Here is a 17,974-nt window from a genome sequence, read left to right on the forward strand (position 1 = left end):
AGAACCCAGACCAGGGCTCCCCGCCACCTCCACCTGTCTGCCTCTGCAGGCTTCCACTCTCCCTTCCTGCTCAAAGACCCCGCATCGCCTATGAAATCCAAATAAGGCCTAGAGTTGCATTCTTGGTGTTTGCCCCATTGTCTGCTTCCTGGTGTTGATAACCAGTGCTGGTTGTGTAAGATGTTATCGTTGGGGGAAGCTGGGTGAAGGGTGCACAGGAACTCGGTACTATTTTTACAAATTCTTCTGAGTCTAAAATTATTTCAAAATACAAAAGTTTATGAAAAAAAAAATGCCATCCTTCAAGACCCACCCAAATGTGGCTTCTCTACAAAGTGGCTCTGACTCAGCCATGTGGTCCCGTGCCCGCCTGGCCCCGGAGTGCTCCGAGCACACATTTTTTATAGTCCCAGTCACATCCTACATTGTGTTTCAGCCGCACAGGGATGCACCTGATCCCTGCCCTAGACCCGGATGCCCGAGATTGGGAGCCATTCTTTCCCTCCAGCAGGACACCCCCACTTTCCTGCTGCCACCCAGGGCTCGGGATAGGGGCCTGTGCACACCTGTCATCCAGTGAACGCCCATGAAGTAAAGATCACGATGAGTTCCGAGGGTCGCTTGGCTGGGAACCGCTGGCAGCTTTCCCTGCGGGCTGGTGGGAACCCGAAGGCCCAGCCCCCTGTGATTTTGGTCTCTCTCCCTCCTTGCTTTCCTTCCTTTTTCACCTTTTTTTTTTTTTTCTTGTTCCCGATCAACCCTGAACAAGCCTTTCCCCTTTCTTTCATCTACAGGAACTTGTCAATCTGCTCCTGACCGGGAAAGCTGTGTCCAATGTTTTCAACGACGTGGTTGAGCTGGATTCTGGGAACGGGAACATCACGCTACTCAAAGGCATTGCTGCACGCAGCGACATTGGATTCTTATCTCTCTTTGAGCACTACAATGTGTGCCAGGTACTGGGAGCTCAAGTCTCCGGAGATGGAGGGGCGCCGCTCCCTGGGACAGTGAGAAGGAAGGCGGGGGAAAGGAAGTTCAACTCAGGTTCCCAGAGCTGGGCAGAATTTGGTCCATTCTCAATCACAGAAGGTTTGGGAAGAAGTCTAACCTCACTGCCATTGAGTACTGGCATGTAATTCGTGCCCAAAGCCAGCCCAAACCGTGTTCTGGGAAAGGTGGTTTCAAAGGGACTCCTAGGGATTTACAGTGTGACTGGGGGTCCGAGCAGAGGCAGGGTGTATGTGTGTGCTGGCTGGAGGCAGGGGAATGGGGTCTTCTCTAAGGATGGGATCGAAAGTTTCAGGCCTTGTCAGAGCTTCCTAGGTCCGCCACAATAAAGCACCACAAACTGGGTGCTTAAAACAATAGAGATTTGTCCTGGAGCAGAAGTTCGCACAGCTGAAGTCTAAAATCAAGATGTCAGCAAGTCTGTGTCCCCACTGAAACCCATTGGGAGAATCCACTCTCATCCCTTCCAACTGCTGCTGTTCTCTGGCGATCCTTGGCATCATTCTTTGGCTGGTGGGTCCACCAGTCCAATCTCTCCCATCTGTCATCCCACAGCCATCTTCTCCCCATGTGCCTTCTCCTTTCCTTATAAGGACATTGGTCACGTGGAGCTAAGGGCTTGCTCTCCTCCACTAACCTCCTCTTAACTAGTTACACCTACAACAACTCTAATTCCAAGTAAGGTCACATTCTGGGGGCTAGGATCTCCACATATCTTTTTGAGGGCCCAGTTCAACCCCTAACAGGCCCGTACACTGTTTGCTGGTGTACGGGTCCCTTTCTCTCCTCTGTCCCTGCAGCCAGGGTCTTGGAAAGGGCTAGGCCTCTGTGAAGCTGGGCAGGGTAGGGTGGCTGCATGTCTCTACGAGGTTGGCACTGGCCCCTGTCCTAGCTTGCTGCTAGACCTTCTGTGAGTCTCGGTTTTTGTATCTTCAGAGAAGACATTGTTTTCTGGTTGGTTTCATGGTGCCCTTCTCTCATGTCACAAGTTCAGGTGTGCTGTCCTGTTGCTAATGGAACATGTGGTGCGCCGGCGTCCCCAGATCCTACCCCCAAGGACAGAAAGCCAACTCATGGTCTCCACAGCCTTAGGGAGAAAAGAAGGATAGTGGTTCCCTCCCTGATTTACTGGTGTCAGGAGGGAGCCCAGGAATGTGGCCACGTGGCCCAGGAGAAGCACCGGGGCCCCTGAGCATCCAGCCCTGGGTGGGCTCTGAAAACATTCAGCCCAAAATTCCATGGGCTGAGAGAGGTAACCTTGGCCAGGCTCGTGGAATCCCCAGGCTTACCAGGAGCCCTGGTTTCATTCTGTGTTGAGGGCGTTGGTCAAAAAGTAAACTATTTTCCTTCGGTCTGTGGAGGGTAATTGATGGGAACATCAGTTGGGGGTCGTCCTTCCCTTGGAATAAAATGCTGATTGAAGAAGTTCAGGCCCTGCAAGTTTCCAAATTCTTGACTCCACACAGATCCCCCTTTGCTGTTATATGCTTGACCGAAGACTGCGGCTTGTATCTTTCTGCAGCAAGAGGATGTTTGCTCCTCTGCCTTGGGGCTGCAAGCTCTCTAAGGAAGGACCCTCAGGCCGACCCTCTTCCCCAGAGCTCACTGAGGACTGGGCCTCTGAAGGAGAAGGTAGAGGTCTGGCAGCATAGACAAAGCCTGTCCTCTCCGTTGACACCACCTGCCATCCCTTCTGTCACTGAATTCCTCTGGTTCTACATGGTTGGCCGTGTTGGGTGTGGGAGGAATCCAGGAGGTTTGGCATCCACGCTCAGACCTGGTCCCCCTCTGCTGGGCAGCACCAGTGTGGCCGTGGGGAAGATCTGGTACTTGGGACAGCTCGGGGGATTGGCATCCACAGTGGGGCTATTCTTGTAAGGCTTAGACTCTCTCTCACAGAAGGCAGAAGTGGGCCTGCCTGCTGTTCAGCCTGTCCGGGGCTTCTCACTACAGGCTCTAGCTGGGAGCCTGATTCTGGGGCCCTCACTGAGTGTGTGTGCGCTGGGGGTAAGGGAGGGCCTGCCCATCAGTGAGCGTATGAGATGACCCGCACTCCGGATGTGCCTGCTGGGGAAGCAGAGGAGCCTCTGGGCCGAGAAACGCACTCCTGCTGAACTAGCCAGCCTCCCGCCCCAGCCTGGCTGTCCGTCCTGGACCTCCACTGGCTCTCCATGACCCCTGGGGGCCGGTCTTGCCCACCTGAATTGCACCTCACTGTTGCCACCACAGAGCTCACATAGGGGGTTGCAATTGGAAGGCCAACCCCCGCTGACTCAAGGTGATTGTGGTGGGGGGTGAGGCGGGGACTGGCAGTCCAGGAAAGGACAGCGTGGGACCAGGTGTTTAACTGCAGCCTTTCTCCCATGCCCTGCAGGGCACATTCCTTGCTGTCCCCGTGAAGGGACCTGAGCAGAGACTAAACCTGGCAGGAAGAGCTCTGCCAGCAGCGTCCTCCTCCCGTTTCCCACCCGCTCTGCAAATAGCACCAACTTTTTCAAACCCAGGAGCATGCCTGAACCACCAGGAGGTCACGTGACTCTTACCCGGAGTCCTTTCTCCAGTTTGTCCATTTCTGCCACGGTCCAAGCCACCAGGTGCTGGTCTGGACACCTGTGACGCCTCTGGCCTCTGTCTCCACCCCCTTCTGGTCCTTCACTGAAGCCAGTGTGGTCTTTAAAAGAGTAGACTGAATCACATCATTGTTTGCTTCCCTCCTGTCGGTGGTTTTGCCAACCTCTGAGGCCATTGGGGTCTGAATGGTATCCCCTCACAGATTCACATATTGAAGCACCAACACCCAGTACCTCAGAATGTGACTGTATTTGGACGCAGGGCCTTGAAGAAGTTATTATGTTAAAATGAGGTCATCTGCGTGACCCTGAATCCAGTTGACTAGCGTCCTTACAAGAGGAGGGGATTAGGACACAGACACACACAGTGGAGACGGTCATCTGCAAGCCAAGCAGAGAGGCCTCAGGAGAAACCAGTCCTGCCCACCCCTGGATCTGGAACTTCCAGCCTCCAGGACTGCGAGGAAACAAATTTCTGTTGTTTGAGCCACCGGGTCTGTGGGACTTTGTCATGGCGGCCCCAGCTAACTAATGCAGAGACCGAAACCCTGAACTTAGCACAATCTGCAAGGCCCCACGAGCGCTGTCCCTGTTGTTTCATCCCTTCATCTTTTGACTTAACTGTCACTTCTCAAGGGAAGCCTCTCCTGACCTAATCAGCCATCTAAAGAGGGGTCCACTCTCATGGTCCCCTGCCACTTTGTCCTTCTCCATCATGGAACCATCATGCTTTCCTTCCTAGGCCGCCTCCTCATTCCAAGTGTCCCGTTTCATTGCTTTTGAGATGCAAACTTTGCACACTTTTGAGTGTTTCTGAGATTTGGAGGCACTCTTGCAGTCGAGGGCGTGTCAGACTTTGATGGCCAGCTTTCTTTCTTAGTGAAACAAACAATTAAGGTGACTCTGCTTGCACCGTAGATTCAGGGCAGTGCAGTGCAAACGTCTCTGTATGACTATTTGTTTACTCTCTGTCATTCCCATGAATCTGGTGAGCCCCCCTGAGGACAAGACTGGCCTTGTTTCCTCCTTTGCTGTACCCCCATGGTCGAGCACAGTGCCTGGGACCGAAGCGTAAGTCATGACAGTGAATGACAGTTACCCTTGGAGATGACAGGTGGTGACTGTGACTGCCAGCAACCAAACATTGATTTTTTCAAATTAGGGCCTCTAAGTTGGCGGTCCACAGCTGGGTGTGGGGCCGTCACTCACCTCACCTCTGCAAAGGGATTTAAGAATCCCCCTTTGGGATGCCTGGGTGGCTCCGCGGTTGAGCCTTTGGCTCAGGGTGTGATCCTGAAGTCTGGGGATCGAGTCCCATGTCAGGCACCCTGCATGGAGCTTGCTTCTCCCTCTGCCTATGTCTCTGCCTCTCTATGTGTGTGTGTCTTTCATGAATGAATAAGTAAAATCTTTAAAAGAAAAAAAAAAAAGAATCCCCCTTTACATGTGATTCCTAATGGTGCCGTATGCACCTCTGCCAGGAGCAAGCCTGAGACTGTACCGAAGGAAGTGTGCCCCCCACCTTCCCTCCTCACCCCAGGGCCTTCAGCCAGCTACCTCCAAACCCAGAGGAAGCGAATTTCATCTTTGGAAAATGTCATCCACTTGGAGGGGGCTCCTGAATGAGAAAACTCATTTATAAAGTCTCTGGGCAGCTTTTTTTTGCCTGTAATCTTTTGACCATTGAATAAATAAATGGCAAGCTGCCCTTTTGTCCCTCTGTTGGAAAATTCAGGGTGGCTGATTATGTAGACGCCTGCCCCCTGGCAGGTTGCACAGCTCTTTTCCTTGCAGCAAACGAGCCCTGGGTCCCCAAGAAGGCTCACTGTTCGAGGTGAGGCCCTCGCCAGAAAAGCCTCTTTTGAGCCTGGAACAGGAGCCAAGTTTGCAGTAGGGTTTAGGCACGTCCAGCCCCGTCTCTAAGGCATCTAATTCCCCCACATCCACCAAGAGAGCTCTGTAGTCACGTTTTAATGTCACAAGGGGCTGGGGTGAGGGCCCTACTGGCCAGGTGGGGGCGGGGCAGGATGCTTGGCCCTCTGGAGGAGGCAGCTGTTTATGGGCAAGTCTTTTACCAGGGACCTGGTTCAGGGCCTTCTGAGCACAGCCCCCCTGTCTGAGACACCCCAGCACAGAGTCTGCTCCCAGGAGGGCTCCGAGGGGCCCCAGGAAGACTGCTCGGCCACTCTTCTGTGACAGGCCAGAGAAAGTATGCCCTTCTCCCCACTGGAAAAATAATTCCCATTCTTTCCTTAATCCGCAGGCTGTGGCTGTAAATACCTGAGCATGCAAACATCTCCCTGGGGCTGGTGGGGATTAGGCCAGAATCAGCCTGGCCCATGGCATGCACAGAGCTGACTAAACCAGGGCCTAGGGTTGGGAGAGGTGCCGCCCCAGGGAGGCACAGGTGACAGGGAGAGAGCACATAGAGGGATGGCTGGCCCAAGGGGTAGAGCGTGCCAGGCCCCTGAGCTGGACTTCGCAGAGGGTTCCTGTCACTCCTCTACCCTGAACAGCAGCAGCACTGAGGGTCCTAGGGCATGCTCCATGCCATCTGCCTTCCACAAACACTCCTCTGCCATGGAAGAAGTCCTCCTTGAGGAGCTTTCTCAGAGAGTCATCAGAAAGTCCCAGCTTCTTATCCTCTCCATCCCCTGTGCTCTTTCCCTAATACCCTGCTAGTCCCTGGATGTCTCTGGACATTCTTTCCTGGAAACCCCCCCACCAAAGACTGCTCACCCAGAGGCCCTCTCTCCCTTTTCCCCATGGCTCCAAACCCACCTCTCTTCAAGGTAAAGTCCTATCTAGTTCGAGTTCCACGTCATGCATGAGGACCTGCATTTGTCAAACATTTGCTTATGTTGACTTATAACCCCAGCGTTCGGTGCTAAGGGCATAGTCCAGTGTGCAGGGGGCAGGCTGGCGCAGCCGGGTGAGGCAGTAATGCACTGCAGGTTGGTACCTGGTACCTAGTACCTGCTTCCTAGTACCTACTTCCTAGTAACCCCCCACCCGAGAGCCAGAGGGAGGTGATTTGTGCTCCCTGTTTGGGTCATTTGGGTGATGCAGGACCGAAGGGGAGGAGAGGTGTCTCCTCCACGCAGTGCTCTAGGTGGTGGACAGTGGATGCACAGGCACAGGGGCCTGCCATGCTGGCATGCTTGAGGGCTGGTAAGAGGCTGGTGCAGCTGCGGGGTGGGGGTGTGGAACAATCAGGAGGTCATTGTTTGGGGAGGAGCGGCTGGCTGCAGGGGAGCTTCTGGAGGCAAGATGGGCAGCACTGTGAGCCAGCTAGGTGTGGGAGAAGAAGCAGTGGGGATGCCCGGCTTTCAGGCTGGGGCACCTTAAGGCAATTACCGTGTGTGAGGGAAATGCCTTGAGAGTGGTGGGGATGGCTCTGGGAGATGAGTCCGTGTCTGCAAGCAGTGCAAGGGGCTCTCAGCATGGCTCAAGAGCCGTGATCCCCAGCAGGTCTCTCGGAGAGACCCAGAGAGACCCCAGCCCAACCCTGGGTTAGATGGAGGATGCTCGGGCCCTTTCCCTGAGGCTAACACAGGCCTCTGTATCTGCTCCCTCTCCCTTTCCCTCTCCCAGGTGGGCTGCTTCCTGAAGACGCCGAGGTTCCCCATCTGGGTGGTGTGCAGTGAGAGCCACTTCAGCGTCCTCTTCAGCCTGCAGCTCGAGCTCCTGCGAGACTGGAGGGCCGAGAGGCTCTTCGACCTGTACTACTACGATGGTCTGGCCAACCAGCAGGAGCAGATCCGGCTGACCGTTGGTGCGCCGCCCCCCTGGCCTGTGTTCTTGGCTCTCACGCATCCTCTGGGCAGTCACAGAAGAGCGCAGACCCGCAGACCTGTGTCTGGACTGGGGGGATCAGAGACTGTGTGTTGTGCTCCTCCTACAGGAGGAGCCAGAGCGGGGCCTTGAGAAACTGATGGCCTTACAGGTGTAAGGAGAAGTTGAGACCTACTCTGTGGTAGCAGAGTATGGAATACCGTGCTGACAAGTTTGGGTTTTCTTGGGCAGGCACTGAGGAGCCATGGAAGGTTTTGGAGCAAGAAAGTGGTGGGATCAGATGTGTTTTTAGAAAGAACTCTTCTAGTGGCTGACGGGGAGCAGGCGAGTGGAGTGGAGGCGGGAGGCCATGAGGAGTGCTGTGGTCCAGGAGAGAACCAATGGGCAGGAGCAAGGATGGGTCCAGCCATGATGAGAAGTGGGGCAGGTGCTGGGAGCTGGGTCATGGGTGCCGACCTTAAAGGAAGCTCAGGCCCCGGGCTGATGCCTCTCTCTCCTGGCCCACAGACACCACCCAGACCGTCCCTGAGGACAAAGACAATGACCTCATCCCGCCCCTTGAGCTCTGCATCAGAACCAGGTGAGTCAGGTCTCTGGCTCGGGAAGCTCACCTGAGTGGCTGGGAGGTGTGGTGGTTGGAAGTCGTCAGACCTGCGGGGAGGAGGACGTGTTTCTGGATTGCCCCAACTACCAGTCCGTAGTGAGGCAGGACCTCCGCAGAAGGGAAAGACGCGGGGCTCGGGGCCTGTTTGTATGTAGCATTCTGTGGTCTCTGTGGCCTAAGTGGAGAGGCATGTGATCTGTGAGGCGACGTGTCTTCAGACAGCTCCTGAGATTGCCCTATGATACGCATGGTGGTGTGAGTAGGTGCCTCTTGGGGTCCCTCCTTGCTCATGGCAGTGAGGCCCAGTCAGGAAGGACAGGTAGGGGTACAGGTGGGGGAGGGGCAGGGGGCAGTGTCTGAACAGGACAGGGAGATGAGAGGGCCTATGGCCCCCAGGGCGTAGCTCTGAGATGGCGTGCCCTCTGCATCAGGGGGGAGAGGCCCCAGTCATCCTGTGGTGTGGGTTGGGCCCTCTGAACCCCGAGCAGACACAGGGATGGGGGCCCTTGACTCCTCTAATCCAGCTCAGGCTTGGGGTGAGTTGGGGTCACCTCACTCAGGAGCCCACTGACCAGGTCCCAGGGCGGGGAACAGTACTCTGGAGGGCTCTGGGGTTGTAGCTCTGGCTCCTTTCCCCACCAGCCTCAGGCAGGCCCTTCACAGAGCCATTGGGTTATGACTGGAGGACTCAGGAGCCTCCAGGAGCCACAGTGGCAGGAGCAGGTGTGCATCCCAGTGCCTCCTCCTGGGGAAGCACTATGACTCCCATGTGGTAAGTAAGGCTTCTAGACTTCCGGTCCTTTCTGCTTTCTGGCCATGAGCTGTTAGACTTCACCTATCTGTCTGTCACACTGTCAGCTGGGAGAGCCAAGCCCAGGGTTCTGAAGAGCGCTGGGTATACTGCTGGTGCTTTGTAAACAGCTCTCATTGGTCCTGTGTGAACCGCCCAGGCCTCGTGGCCTTAGGCAGAACCTTGTGTCCCCGACTCTGAAGAGATCGGCTTGGGGTGGAGGACAGGGACGATGCTGGGCCCTGGGGCTCTGACCATCGGAGGTTCGCCTGCAGCCTCGGGGTGCTGCCCACCCGTAGGCTAGTGAGCCCTTGACTGGAGCCACGGTCACAGTGGCGACACCAGGTAGGGATGCAGGAGACGTTGGGACATCCTCATTATGCCCCATCGTCCATCTGTTCGTCTGTCCGCCTACCCGCCCACCAAGCCAGGGACAAAGCATTCTTGTGGGGTCATGTGCTGGCTTTTCTTTCGTCGGGAGGATTAAAGGCCCATGCAGGTCGCTTTCCTTTCATGTACAAAGGGCCACTCATTCCAGGTGATGAGAGAAGGGCAGCATTGGAAAAAAGAGGTGACACTGGCCTTGGCACCCTTCGCAGGCCAGGGTGGGAGGCCACAGGGCATCCTTCCTGCAGGTGGGCCTCCCAAGCGGGGCTGTGGACCACACCCTGGGCACAGGCTCCGCCCACCTCCCCGACCCTGGAGGCCTCCATCTGAGGAGACCGCCACCCAGCGCTTCTCCAACGGCCCCATCTGGAATAATTCCTCTTTGCCCAAGGACGGTTCCACTGCAGGACTCAGCCAGTGAGTTGGACTTTCTGGGCTCAGCCCTAACTGTCCAATGCTTGACAATGACTCAGGGCTCTGGTCTGTCAGGGAGCTCAGTCCGGAGTCATCTGAGTGTGAGCTTGGGCCCCAAGCGCCTCTTCCTCTTCTGTCCCCTTCTCTCAGGGCCCCGCCCTTCCCAGCTGTGGCTGTGTGTTGTGACGTGATGGGGGAAACTGGGGTCACTGCCTACAGCCAGGAGCGAGCTGACGGCCTGGGCCGTGTGGTCCACGCTGAGTCCCTGCCCTGCCCTTCTCTGTTCCTGCTCACCGTGGGGGTCAGGCAAGGCTCTAGCCATGCTTCCCAGCCCCGTGTTACAGATAGAAAATCACATTTGTGCAGCACACAGGGTGAGGGACGACTGGCCTGGGGCCTCTGTTGGCCCAGACTCCACCAGCCTCCTGCTGGGTGTGGGGATCGATACTCTGACACGTGTATCCCTCTGTGGTATCCATCCATCTGTAGCCCTTGGGTAGAGTGAGGTCCTCAAGCTTTAGCAAGCATCCCTGGAGGCTGTGGTAAAACACACACAGATGGATCCTACCCCCAGGGGTTCTGGTTCAGGAGATCTAGGTGGGGCCTGAAAATTCGCATATCTGGGGAGTTCCCAGCACCATGCTCTGAACTTGTGGTGCCTGGTGAGGGCCATGGCTACCCCTCCGGCCCGCTCTGGCTGCCTTGTGAGTCAGATGTCAGGTGAAGTGCTGAGCCTCTAGCCTCTGGCCTGCTATAGTACACTGGGCCAGGGGCCTTTCCTTCTTGGGTCTGTGGGCTGCCCCACCCCATTTCCCTCCATCCCCCAGGTATGGTATCCATCCTCTGCTAGGAGTTTCCTGAAACCAGCTGCCTGCCTCTTCTATTGCCTCTGCCACCTGCCCCACCATGGTGGGTCCACCTGGGCAGTGAATGCGGTGAGATTTTTCCCAGAATTATTCTCAGAAAAGCTGAGTGGGTGACTGACTATTGGGAATGCTGCTTCCCCCCTCTCCCGCCAGTACCCATCAGATAACATACCACTGTAATGGGAAACAGCAGGCCCAGTCTCCTGGAATCCTATTCTGAGGGGTTGGATTACAAAGGCTTTGCGTTTTGTTTTCATCCCAGATTCTCGAACAGCTCAAAGGGAGAAACTTGGGAAAGTAGCCTTCAAGGTCAGTGAAGACCCTGGGGAGAAAAGGCCGTACGTCTTGGGGATGAGCCCCACTGCCCGTAGGAGGTCCCCACCCTGACATGAATGAGGGGTGCATGTAGTGCCATGACCTGAACTCAGGCCACATCTCAGGTCATAACCACGGGCTGGACCAGACCGGTGGGCCCATCACTTCAACCTCATAGAACCCCTGGGCTGGAAGAAACAGCCAGATAAGACTGAGTTCTTGCTCTCAAGAGAGTTCACAATTGAATAGAAGTCAAGTTCATGATCAAGTCTGTCCTAATCCAGGGAGAGATGTGCTGCCTACCCTTAAACCTAGCTCTGTTACCTCCTAAGGACCTCTGATGCTCACCCTGACCCAGTATGGAGCACACCACACACCTGGCTGTCTGGCAGCCTGCTGAGATCCACGGGAAGGCCCTTAGACGCTGCCTGATAGGACCCTTCCTTTCACAGATAGAGGTCACTCTGTGCCCCAGGCCATACCTTGAGCCACACGCAGCACAGGTCCTGGAGCATAGACCTGCGCTGTCCCAGCCCAGTGGAAGGTCACCCAGCGGGCTGTGTGATTTCCCGCCACCTGGCTTTGTTGTCACAGTGACATTACACAAGACCAGATTGTTGGTTTTGCCTTTGGGCAAGAGCATCCTAAGTCAAATGATCCCAGGTCCCGTGCCGCCTCTGCTCTCAAGTGTGACTCACGTCTGGGCCTCAGCAAGTCTCCCATTACCTACACTTGTGTCAGGAATGTGGGGTCTGTCCCCCACCCCACCTCCCAGTTCCCGCTGCTCTCTAACCATCTCAGCAAAAACAGACTCATTTATGGTCATTTCCAAACAAGACACACAGTGACCTCTCGAGCTTCCAGCCTAGCCAGAGTGGGAGAAAATGAAACAGTTGTCAGTGGTCCAGAGGAAAGAGGAAAGAACTCATAACCAGGGCCTGGGGCTAGGCCACAGATGTTTCTGTTTGGAGACTCAGAGAAGAAATTGAAAATATAATTTCAGCTGGGAACGGTGCCTTCCAGGGGCTGGAGCTGAGTGCGCAGGTCACTAGGCTGTATGTCCGCCCGTGGGGGGGCCTGTGCTGACACCCTTCTTGCCCAGGTATCTCTTCACAGTGCCTCTCACCCACCAAAGGAGGGTTCCCTTGGTCCTCCCATGGCCCAAGCTGCCCTCTCCTGATACCCTGCCTTGCAACCCCTGCACACACTTGCCCATTGGGTTCCCAGAACACTCAACACCATGATGCGAGGGAAGTATACAGATCAGGAATCTGGAAATCTCTGTGGAGTCCTGGCTCTGCTGCTGTCACGTTGTATGACCTCCAGAAGCCTTGGTCCTGCTGCAAACCTCAGTTTCCTCATCTGTTGATTAGGTAGAAAGATCCCTTCTCTGAGCTGGTGGGAGGTTGAAAAAAGAGAGGCAGGAGCATTCCCTTTCCTGTGAAGACCACAGGGGCTCACGTGGGGCTGGGGGTGGGGAGGAACAATCAGGAGGAGGCAGAGAGCAAGGGACAGGAGAGGGCAAGGGCCGAGGGCAGGGCTTTGTGACTGCGTGGGTCAAAGGCAAGGGAGTGCCATGTGAACGAAGATGGGCTTCCCCTCCAGGCCACTGGGGCTCCAGGAGGAGCAGCTGCTGTGGAGCAGTGTGCTTATCTAGCAGCACCCCAGGGAGCCCATGTTTTGGTTCTCAGAGGTCTTCGGAGGGGACAGAGGCGAGTGACACCAGCTCTGTCCTTGAGGGGCTCACAGTCTAGTGGAAGAGGGAGACCCCCACGGTGATAACGGTGCTGAGAAAGGATCCCCAGGCTGCTTGGAGGTCAGAGCACACTCTGGATCTGATCCAGAAAAACTGGGGGTCGGGATGAGGGAGGGTTGTTCTGTTGTTCCCAGTGGAGGGCACAGCACAGGCCAAGGCCCGCAGGGGAGGGACAGCCTATGGGGCTCACTCCAGAGTGTTCTGGCTCCCAGGGGCTGGAGCTGAGGAAGGGAAGCTAGTGCACTGGATACTTGTCTGGAAATTCATAGTGGATAAGAGGAGTTGTGTGGTGTATTCCTACTTGTTGGCTCTGGGGGCCTTAAAACCAGGCCTGTGCTCTTCTCCTTGCTGATACGGGCTCCACTAGGCATTTTCTCCCCCCACTAGGTAGGCTAGGTTCATCAGTGCTGAAAGTCTGCGGAGGCAGGTTACTGCTGCTCGGCTGCAGTTTGCGGTGCTGGGGAGGGAAGGGCCTCCTTCGTGGCCCTGAGGTGGGCCCTCTCTGTGGTGCCCAGCCTCCCTGAGCTCCAGCCACCAAAGCATCTTCCCTGAGCTCGACCTCTAAGCCAGTGGTGTTCAACCAGGTGATTTTGTGCCCTGGGGAATACTTGGCAATGTTGGGAGACCTTTGGGGGTATCGCGGCTGAGGAGGAGGGTGCCAAATATCCCACGGTGCACAAGACAGCCCCCAACCTAGCCCACAGTGTAGTCGTCCGGGGTTGAGAAAGCCTGCTGGAAACTCTCACGCTCAGCTTCCTGGATGAGTGAGCTTTAATTCTGCTGCTGCACTGTCTGCGGGTCTCCTTTCATCCCTCCCCTCCCTCTGCCAGCCCCTAATTGCATACCCAGAGCTCTGTTTACTGTCCTTGTAATTGACCGTGGGCTTTCCCACCGGGGAACCATCCATCCCCACACAAACACAGCAGCCTTGAGTCTCAGCCCTTGCCATTTTAAAAACATCTCTGCTTTGGTCTTCTATCAATTGTAAACTGCTTCTCTCTGGTGCTTCTAATATTCTCTTCACCTTGCACCTGTTGGCTGGGATGAGGTGCTTTAGTTACCCATAAAAAGCCTCAAAACTAAGCATAACCCTCCCACAGTTGGCAGGGGGTTATGCTTAGCTTCGTAAGACTCAGTGACGGTTGGTATGGCATAGATGTCTAGTAGGAGACAAATATGACTCACCCCTGCACGGAAGCCAAACCCTGTGTTGCCAGGATCTGAGATGTTTGAAGATTGGGAGCTCCTAGAAGGAACGTCTTGGTGCCTATCAGAGTGGGGAGGGTGAAGTCTGGGAGGGATGGAGAGGAATGAGGGAAGGGTTTGGGGGACCAGGCTAAGTGTAGATCTTACAGTGATACAAGAGGTCTGGTGTACTTCCGACTCCACTGCCCCTCCCCCCCATGCCCATTCTTGCCACAACTGGGGCAAGAAACCACTTGTGTCTGGGCAATAGTGTTCTTCCCTTCACAATCTGGGCCCCCGATTCCTGCCTGGAGCTATGCTATGGGCAGAATGTTGCTCCCCTCCATGCCTCCTTTCTATTGCTTTCTGGGAGGTCTGGATTCAGGATATATCCCTAGTGTCTAAGACTTTGGTAAGAAACTTACAGAGGCTGATGCTTACCTATAAATCTTAATAGACAATTAAAGCTTTTTAGTGATATGCATCAAAATTGCAAAGATGATGAACAGAGAAGCAAAGTTGAAAATCTCAAGTTATATGGTAGTATCAGTTAAGCCCCGGGTCACATTGCTGTGTACTGCTAAACTCCTATTAACCCACTTGGTGCAATAGGTCACCCTGGTCCCTCGGAACCTGTGATCAGCACAGTGCCCTCCCAGCCTGTCTCACCCCACAGACCCTACTCAGTATGCAAGTAAGAGCTGCATCCATCTTCCCTACTGACTGGACCCATAGGGGCTACCCGACGACATCATCAGGCCCAGCACCAAACAGCGCAGGCAGCAGGCACTTGACCACTGAGGAGTGGTCTGACTTCCCCCAGCCATGTCAAGTAGTCTCCAGATACAGTGCCAGTGCCTCTTCTTCAAGCAGTGACAGATGCTTTGACGCTGATGGAGTCTATCAAAGTGGCTCAGCCCCAGAGCACCTAATGGATCCCTCTGGATCTGCCCCAGCGCTGACACATAGCAGCTCAGGAAATAGTCGAAAGCTCCCATACACCACAGAATCACCTAATCACCCTCCTCGCCCCGCCCAGCCAGGGAAACAAGTGGTGCTAACCATTTTGATTCACATGACATGGTTGAAAATGAAGGAGAGGCAGGGTCAGTGGATGAGCAGAGGGTTATGTGTCTCGTCACAGGTTACGTTTGGAATGTGTCTTGCTAAGATAGTTCTTCCACCAGTTAATCTGGAGAAAAGACTGAGGAATGTATGCAAGCTTTTTTGCATATCCAGACCTGCTTCTAAGCATCTGTGACCAGAAGGATCCCAGGGGTCAAATGATTCAGGTGTGAAAGGTATCTCCCAGCCTTTCACACAGGAAAAAAAGGGTTGGCTGTCAAAAAGCCATACAACGCCTTGAAAAAGTCCAAGTGGACTCTCTTGGCATCACAGGACTTTATTAATGACACTGAAGAGCACGCAGAGCTAGTTTTGAAGGACTAGTTTCCTAAAACAGTGTAACAGTCATGGCTTGGCAGATTTTCTTCCATCATCCACCCATTTCAGCCTTTTATGCTGAGCTTTTTATTTTTTTATTTTATTTTATTTTTTATGCTGAGCTTTTTAATGAAAAGATGCAATTCAGTGTTAATATATAGACTGGATAAAAATGTCTTGGGACGTCGACTGGTGTGTACAGCACGGGACAGGGCTGCATCTTGTGTCTAGACACCACATTCTTACATCCCGTCGATCCTCACACCCTAGCTGGGTGGAGCTAGGAGAACCAGGGAATAGTAATATTGTTCCAAAACAGACGACATGCAAATATCTCCCACAACCAAACCTTTCCAGGGGGAGCAGGACACACAATTACCACGAAGATTATTTTTCTCCGAATGACAAGAAATCCTTTTGCTCAACTGAAAAGGAATGGGCTGGTAGGTATAAGGTGTGCAAAATATTCAACAGAGGAAAATACAGTCTTTACAGACACCAAGGAGTTGCCTGCAATCAAGAGGAAAGTACTTTGGTAAGAGCAGAGTAAGTGTGAGTCCCGTTGCCTCTGGAAGGCTGTCCCTCTCAACCTAAAAGCTGGAGACGGTGATGCAGCAACGGAGGCAAGGACACGAAGTAAGACCAAAGAGCAGGAGCCTGAGGAAGGACAAAGAAGTTCCGAGGGAGTCTGGGCTATTGGTGGAGGTGGAGAAGGTTGGGTTTACAACCAACCAGCGCTGAAACCTCGCAGTGCTTCCGAGCATTCAGTTGGGAAAGTGCAGCAGTCTTCCTCAGGGAGACCCTGCTCGCTCACCTGTCGTGGTTCCCATCTCAGGCAGACTGGACTTTCCAGTGCAGATGCACGGCGAAAACGAGGAAAGCTTCCATTTTTTTCCTTCCTTTGTTGGCTGTTAAGATTTTTTACTTCCGTCGGAAGAGAAGCTTCAGGTTTTGAAAAAGTCTGCTCCTTCCCCAAGCCCCACTCTGTGCAAAGCATTTCTAGAGCCCAGTTTCAGACTCTGCACCCTCGCCCTGCTGTTGAGGTATGCAACATCTGCTTCCTAGTCCCTATAATCTCAGGATGTATGTATATGTATTAGATACCCAGTGCCAGCTCTTGCAGGAATATTCCACCCACTAGAAATGTGATTCCTCTGAGTTGCTTTAGAAAACTAGTGTGCCATGTATGAAAATTAGGTGTTGGCGGGGCAGGGGTGGGGGGTGCCTGGGTGGCTCGGTCCGTTAGGCCATTAGGTGTCTGACTCTTGATTTAGGCTCAGATCATGATTTGGAAGTTGTGAGATTGAGCCCTGGGCATGGAGCCTGCCTTAGGATTCTCGTTCTCTCTCTCTCTCTCTCTCCCTCTCTCCCTCTGCTCCTCCTCACCACTCAAAAAATAAATGAATGAATAAAAATTTAAAAAAAAATAAGTGTTGGGTCATTTCATGGTCTCACTTCCAATAACTTTTATTTTGGAATTGAACTAATGTTAAATTGTATCTAGCCCTGGACTACAGTTAAATGATACTCTCTGTCTCGTAAGACTTCATAATTTGCAAAAATGCAAATCTGTGTTTTACTGAGCTGCTCCCAGCCCTTTGCTGGCTTCCCTTAACTCTTAGAGCAAAGCCCAGAATCCTTAGGGGGCTCTCAGGTCTTAATGTGCTGCACCTCTCTCCCTCCTTTTCTAGGCTCCAGCACCTGGAACACTCCAGGATTCTCCCTATTTAGGTCTTTCCCACATGCTTTAAAGTACTACCATTAGGCACCCCTGGAGGGCGGCTGGATCCACATGCTTGTGGATCACTCCCATGAGCTGAGGGCCCTGCGGTGCAAGGCACAGAGGAGGTGCTCGATAAACACTTGGGGCATGAATGAATGAATGACCTGCCACTCTTGTCTACTCCGTGGCTCTCTGGAGTTCTAGGTGTATTTGTTTCTCAAGGGCCTGGTGTGTAAGCTTGTGCGTGAGTGTGGAGAGGCAAGGTAGGGGGGTTGGACCCAGAAATCCTCACAGCCCTTACGACAGGAACTTCAGGAGAGTGAGGGCAAGAGATGGCTCCTCTGTGGGTTTCTGCAGCTCTAACCCTTTATCTGCTACTCTGCTTCTAGGTGGAAGGGGGCGTCGGTGAACTGGAACGGCTCAGAGCCCATCCTGTGACCCTTCCCGTTGGGTAAGCCTATGGCTCTGCCACTCATCACTGGGGGTGACAGCTGAGCCCCAAGCCTCAGGGACAAGTCTCTCAGAAGAGTGTCACCCCCGTCTGGGCCAGCGGTGCTGCAGAAGCATCCAGCACCTCCCTGCCCCTTCCATGAAGGGCCCCCAGGACTGTGATGAGGGCCCACAGTGCTGCTACACGGCTCCCTCCCAGCTGAGCCATGACTGCCAAGGATTGACCGCCTCTGTGCATTTTGTCTGCATCCCTCCCTTGTTCCCTGCTGGGCCACCTGTCCCCTCGTCAAGCCTGTGATATGATCAGCCCGGGCACCCTGGGCTCGTTATTTCTGGCAATTGTCTTTCTATAAAGCAAGAGTCAAAACCATGCCGAGTACAGAGAGACTCATTCATTCTGTTGTGGCAAAGGATGCATGAGGTCTTTGTGTTTTGCGGCTGGGGTAGGAACAGTGTTGATGGAGGAGCCCCAGAGCCCCGGAGACCTGTGGGCTAAGACATCACCTAAAGAGGGGCTCTGCAGGCAGGAGATGCCCTCTGGTCCAGTAGTTTCCCTGGCTGGGCTTCTGGTCTAGCCTGTCTTTTCTTGATCAGCCCCAGGTCTAAGGCACCAGGCTCTGTAAGCCATGCTGACCAGGAGTAACTCAGCAGCGTCAGTGCTTGCGCCT

General features: G+C 54.2%; 1 protein-coding gene across 4 annotated transcripts in view; it reads left to right on the plus strand.

Moving 5' to 3' along the window:
• The window catches only part of MINDY4 (MINDY lysine 48 deubiquitinase 4), a 105,310-nt gene extending 87,634 nt beyond the window's left edge, over positions 1-17,676 (plus strand). For 2 of the 4 annotated variants that reach the window (XM_041728087.1, XM_041728088.1), the window contains 4 exons: positions 795-956; positions 7,173-7,353; positions 7,881-7,953; positions 17,246-17,676. In XM_041728087.1, coding sequence (XP_041584021.1) covers positions 795-956; positions 7,173-7,353; positions 7,881-7,953; positions 17,246-17,294 — 465 coding nt within the window. In that variant the 3' untranslated portion in view covers positions 17,295-17,676. Of the gene's footprint in view, positions 1-794; positions 957-4,571; positions 4,650-7,172; positions 7,354-7,880; positions 7,954-8,619; positions 8,750-17,245 lie in introns of those variants that run through there. The other 2 variants (XR_005983578.1, XR_005983579.1) reach the window with 2 other exon arrangements.
• Positions 17,677-17,974: the final 298 nt, after the last annotated feature.

This window comes from Vulpes lagopus, chromosome 13 (genome assembly GCF_018345385.1).
Source record: "Vulpes lagopus strain Blue_001 chromosome 13, ASM1834538v1, whole genome shotgun sequence".
NCBI classification, from domain to species: domain Eukaryota; kingdom Metazoa; phylum Chordata; class Mammalia; order Carnivora; family Canidae; genus Vulpes; species Vulpes lagopus.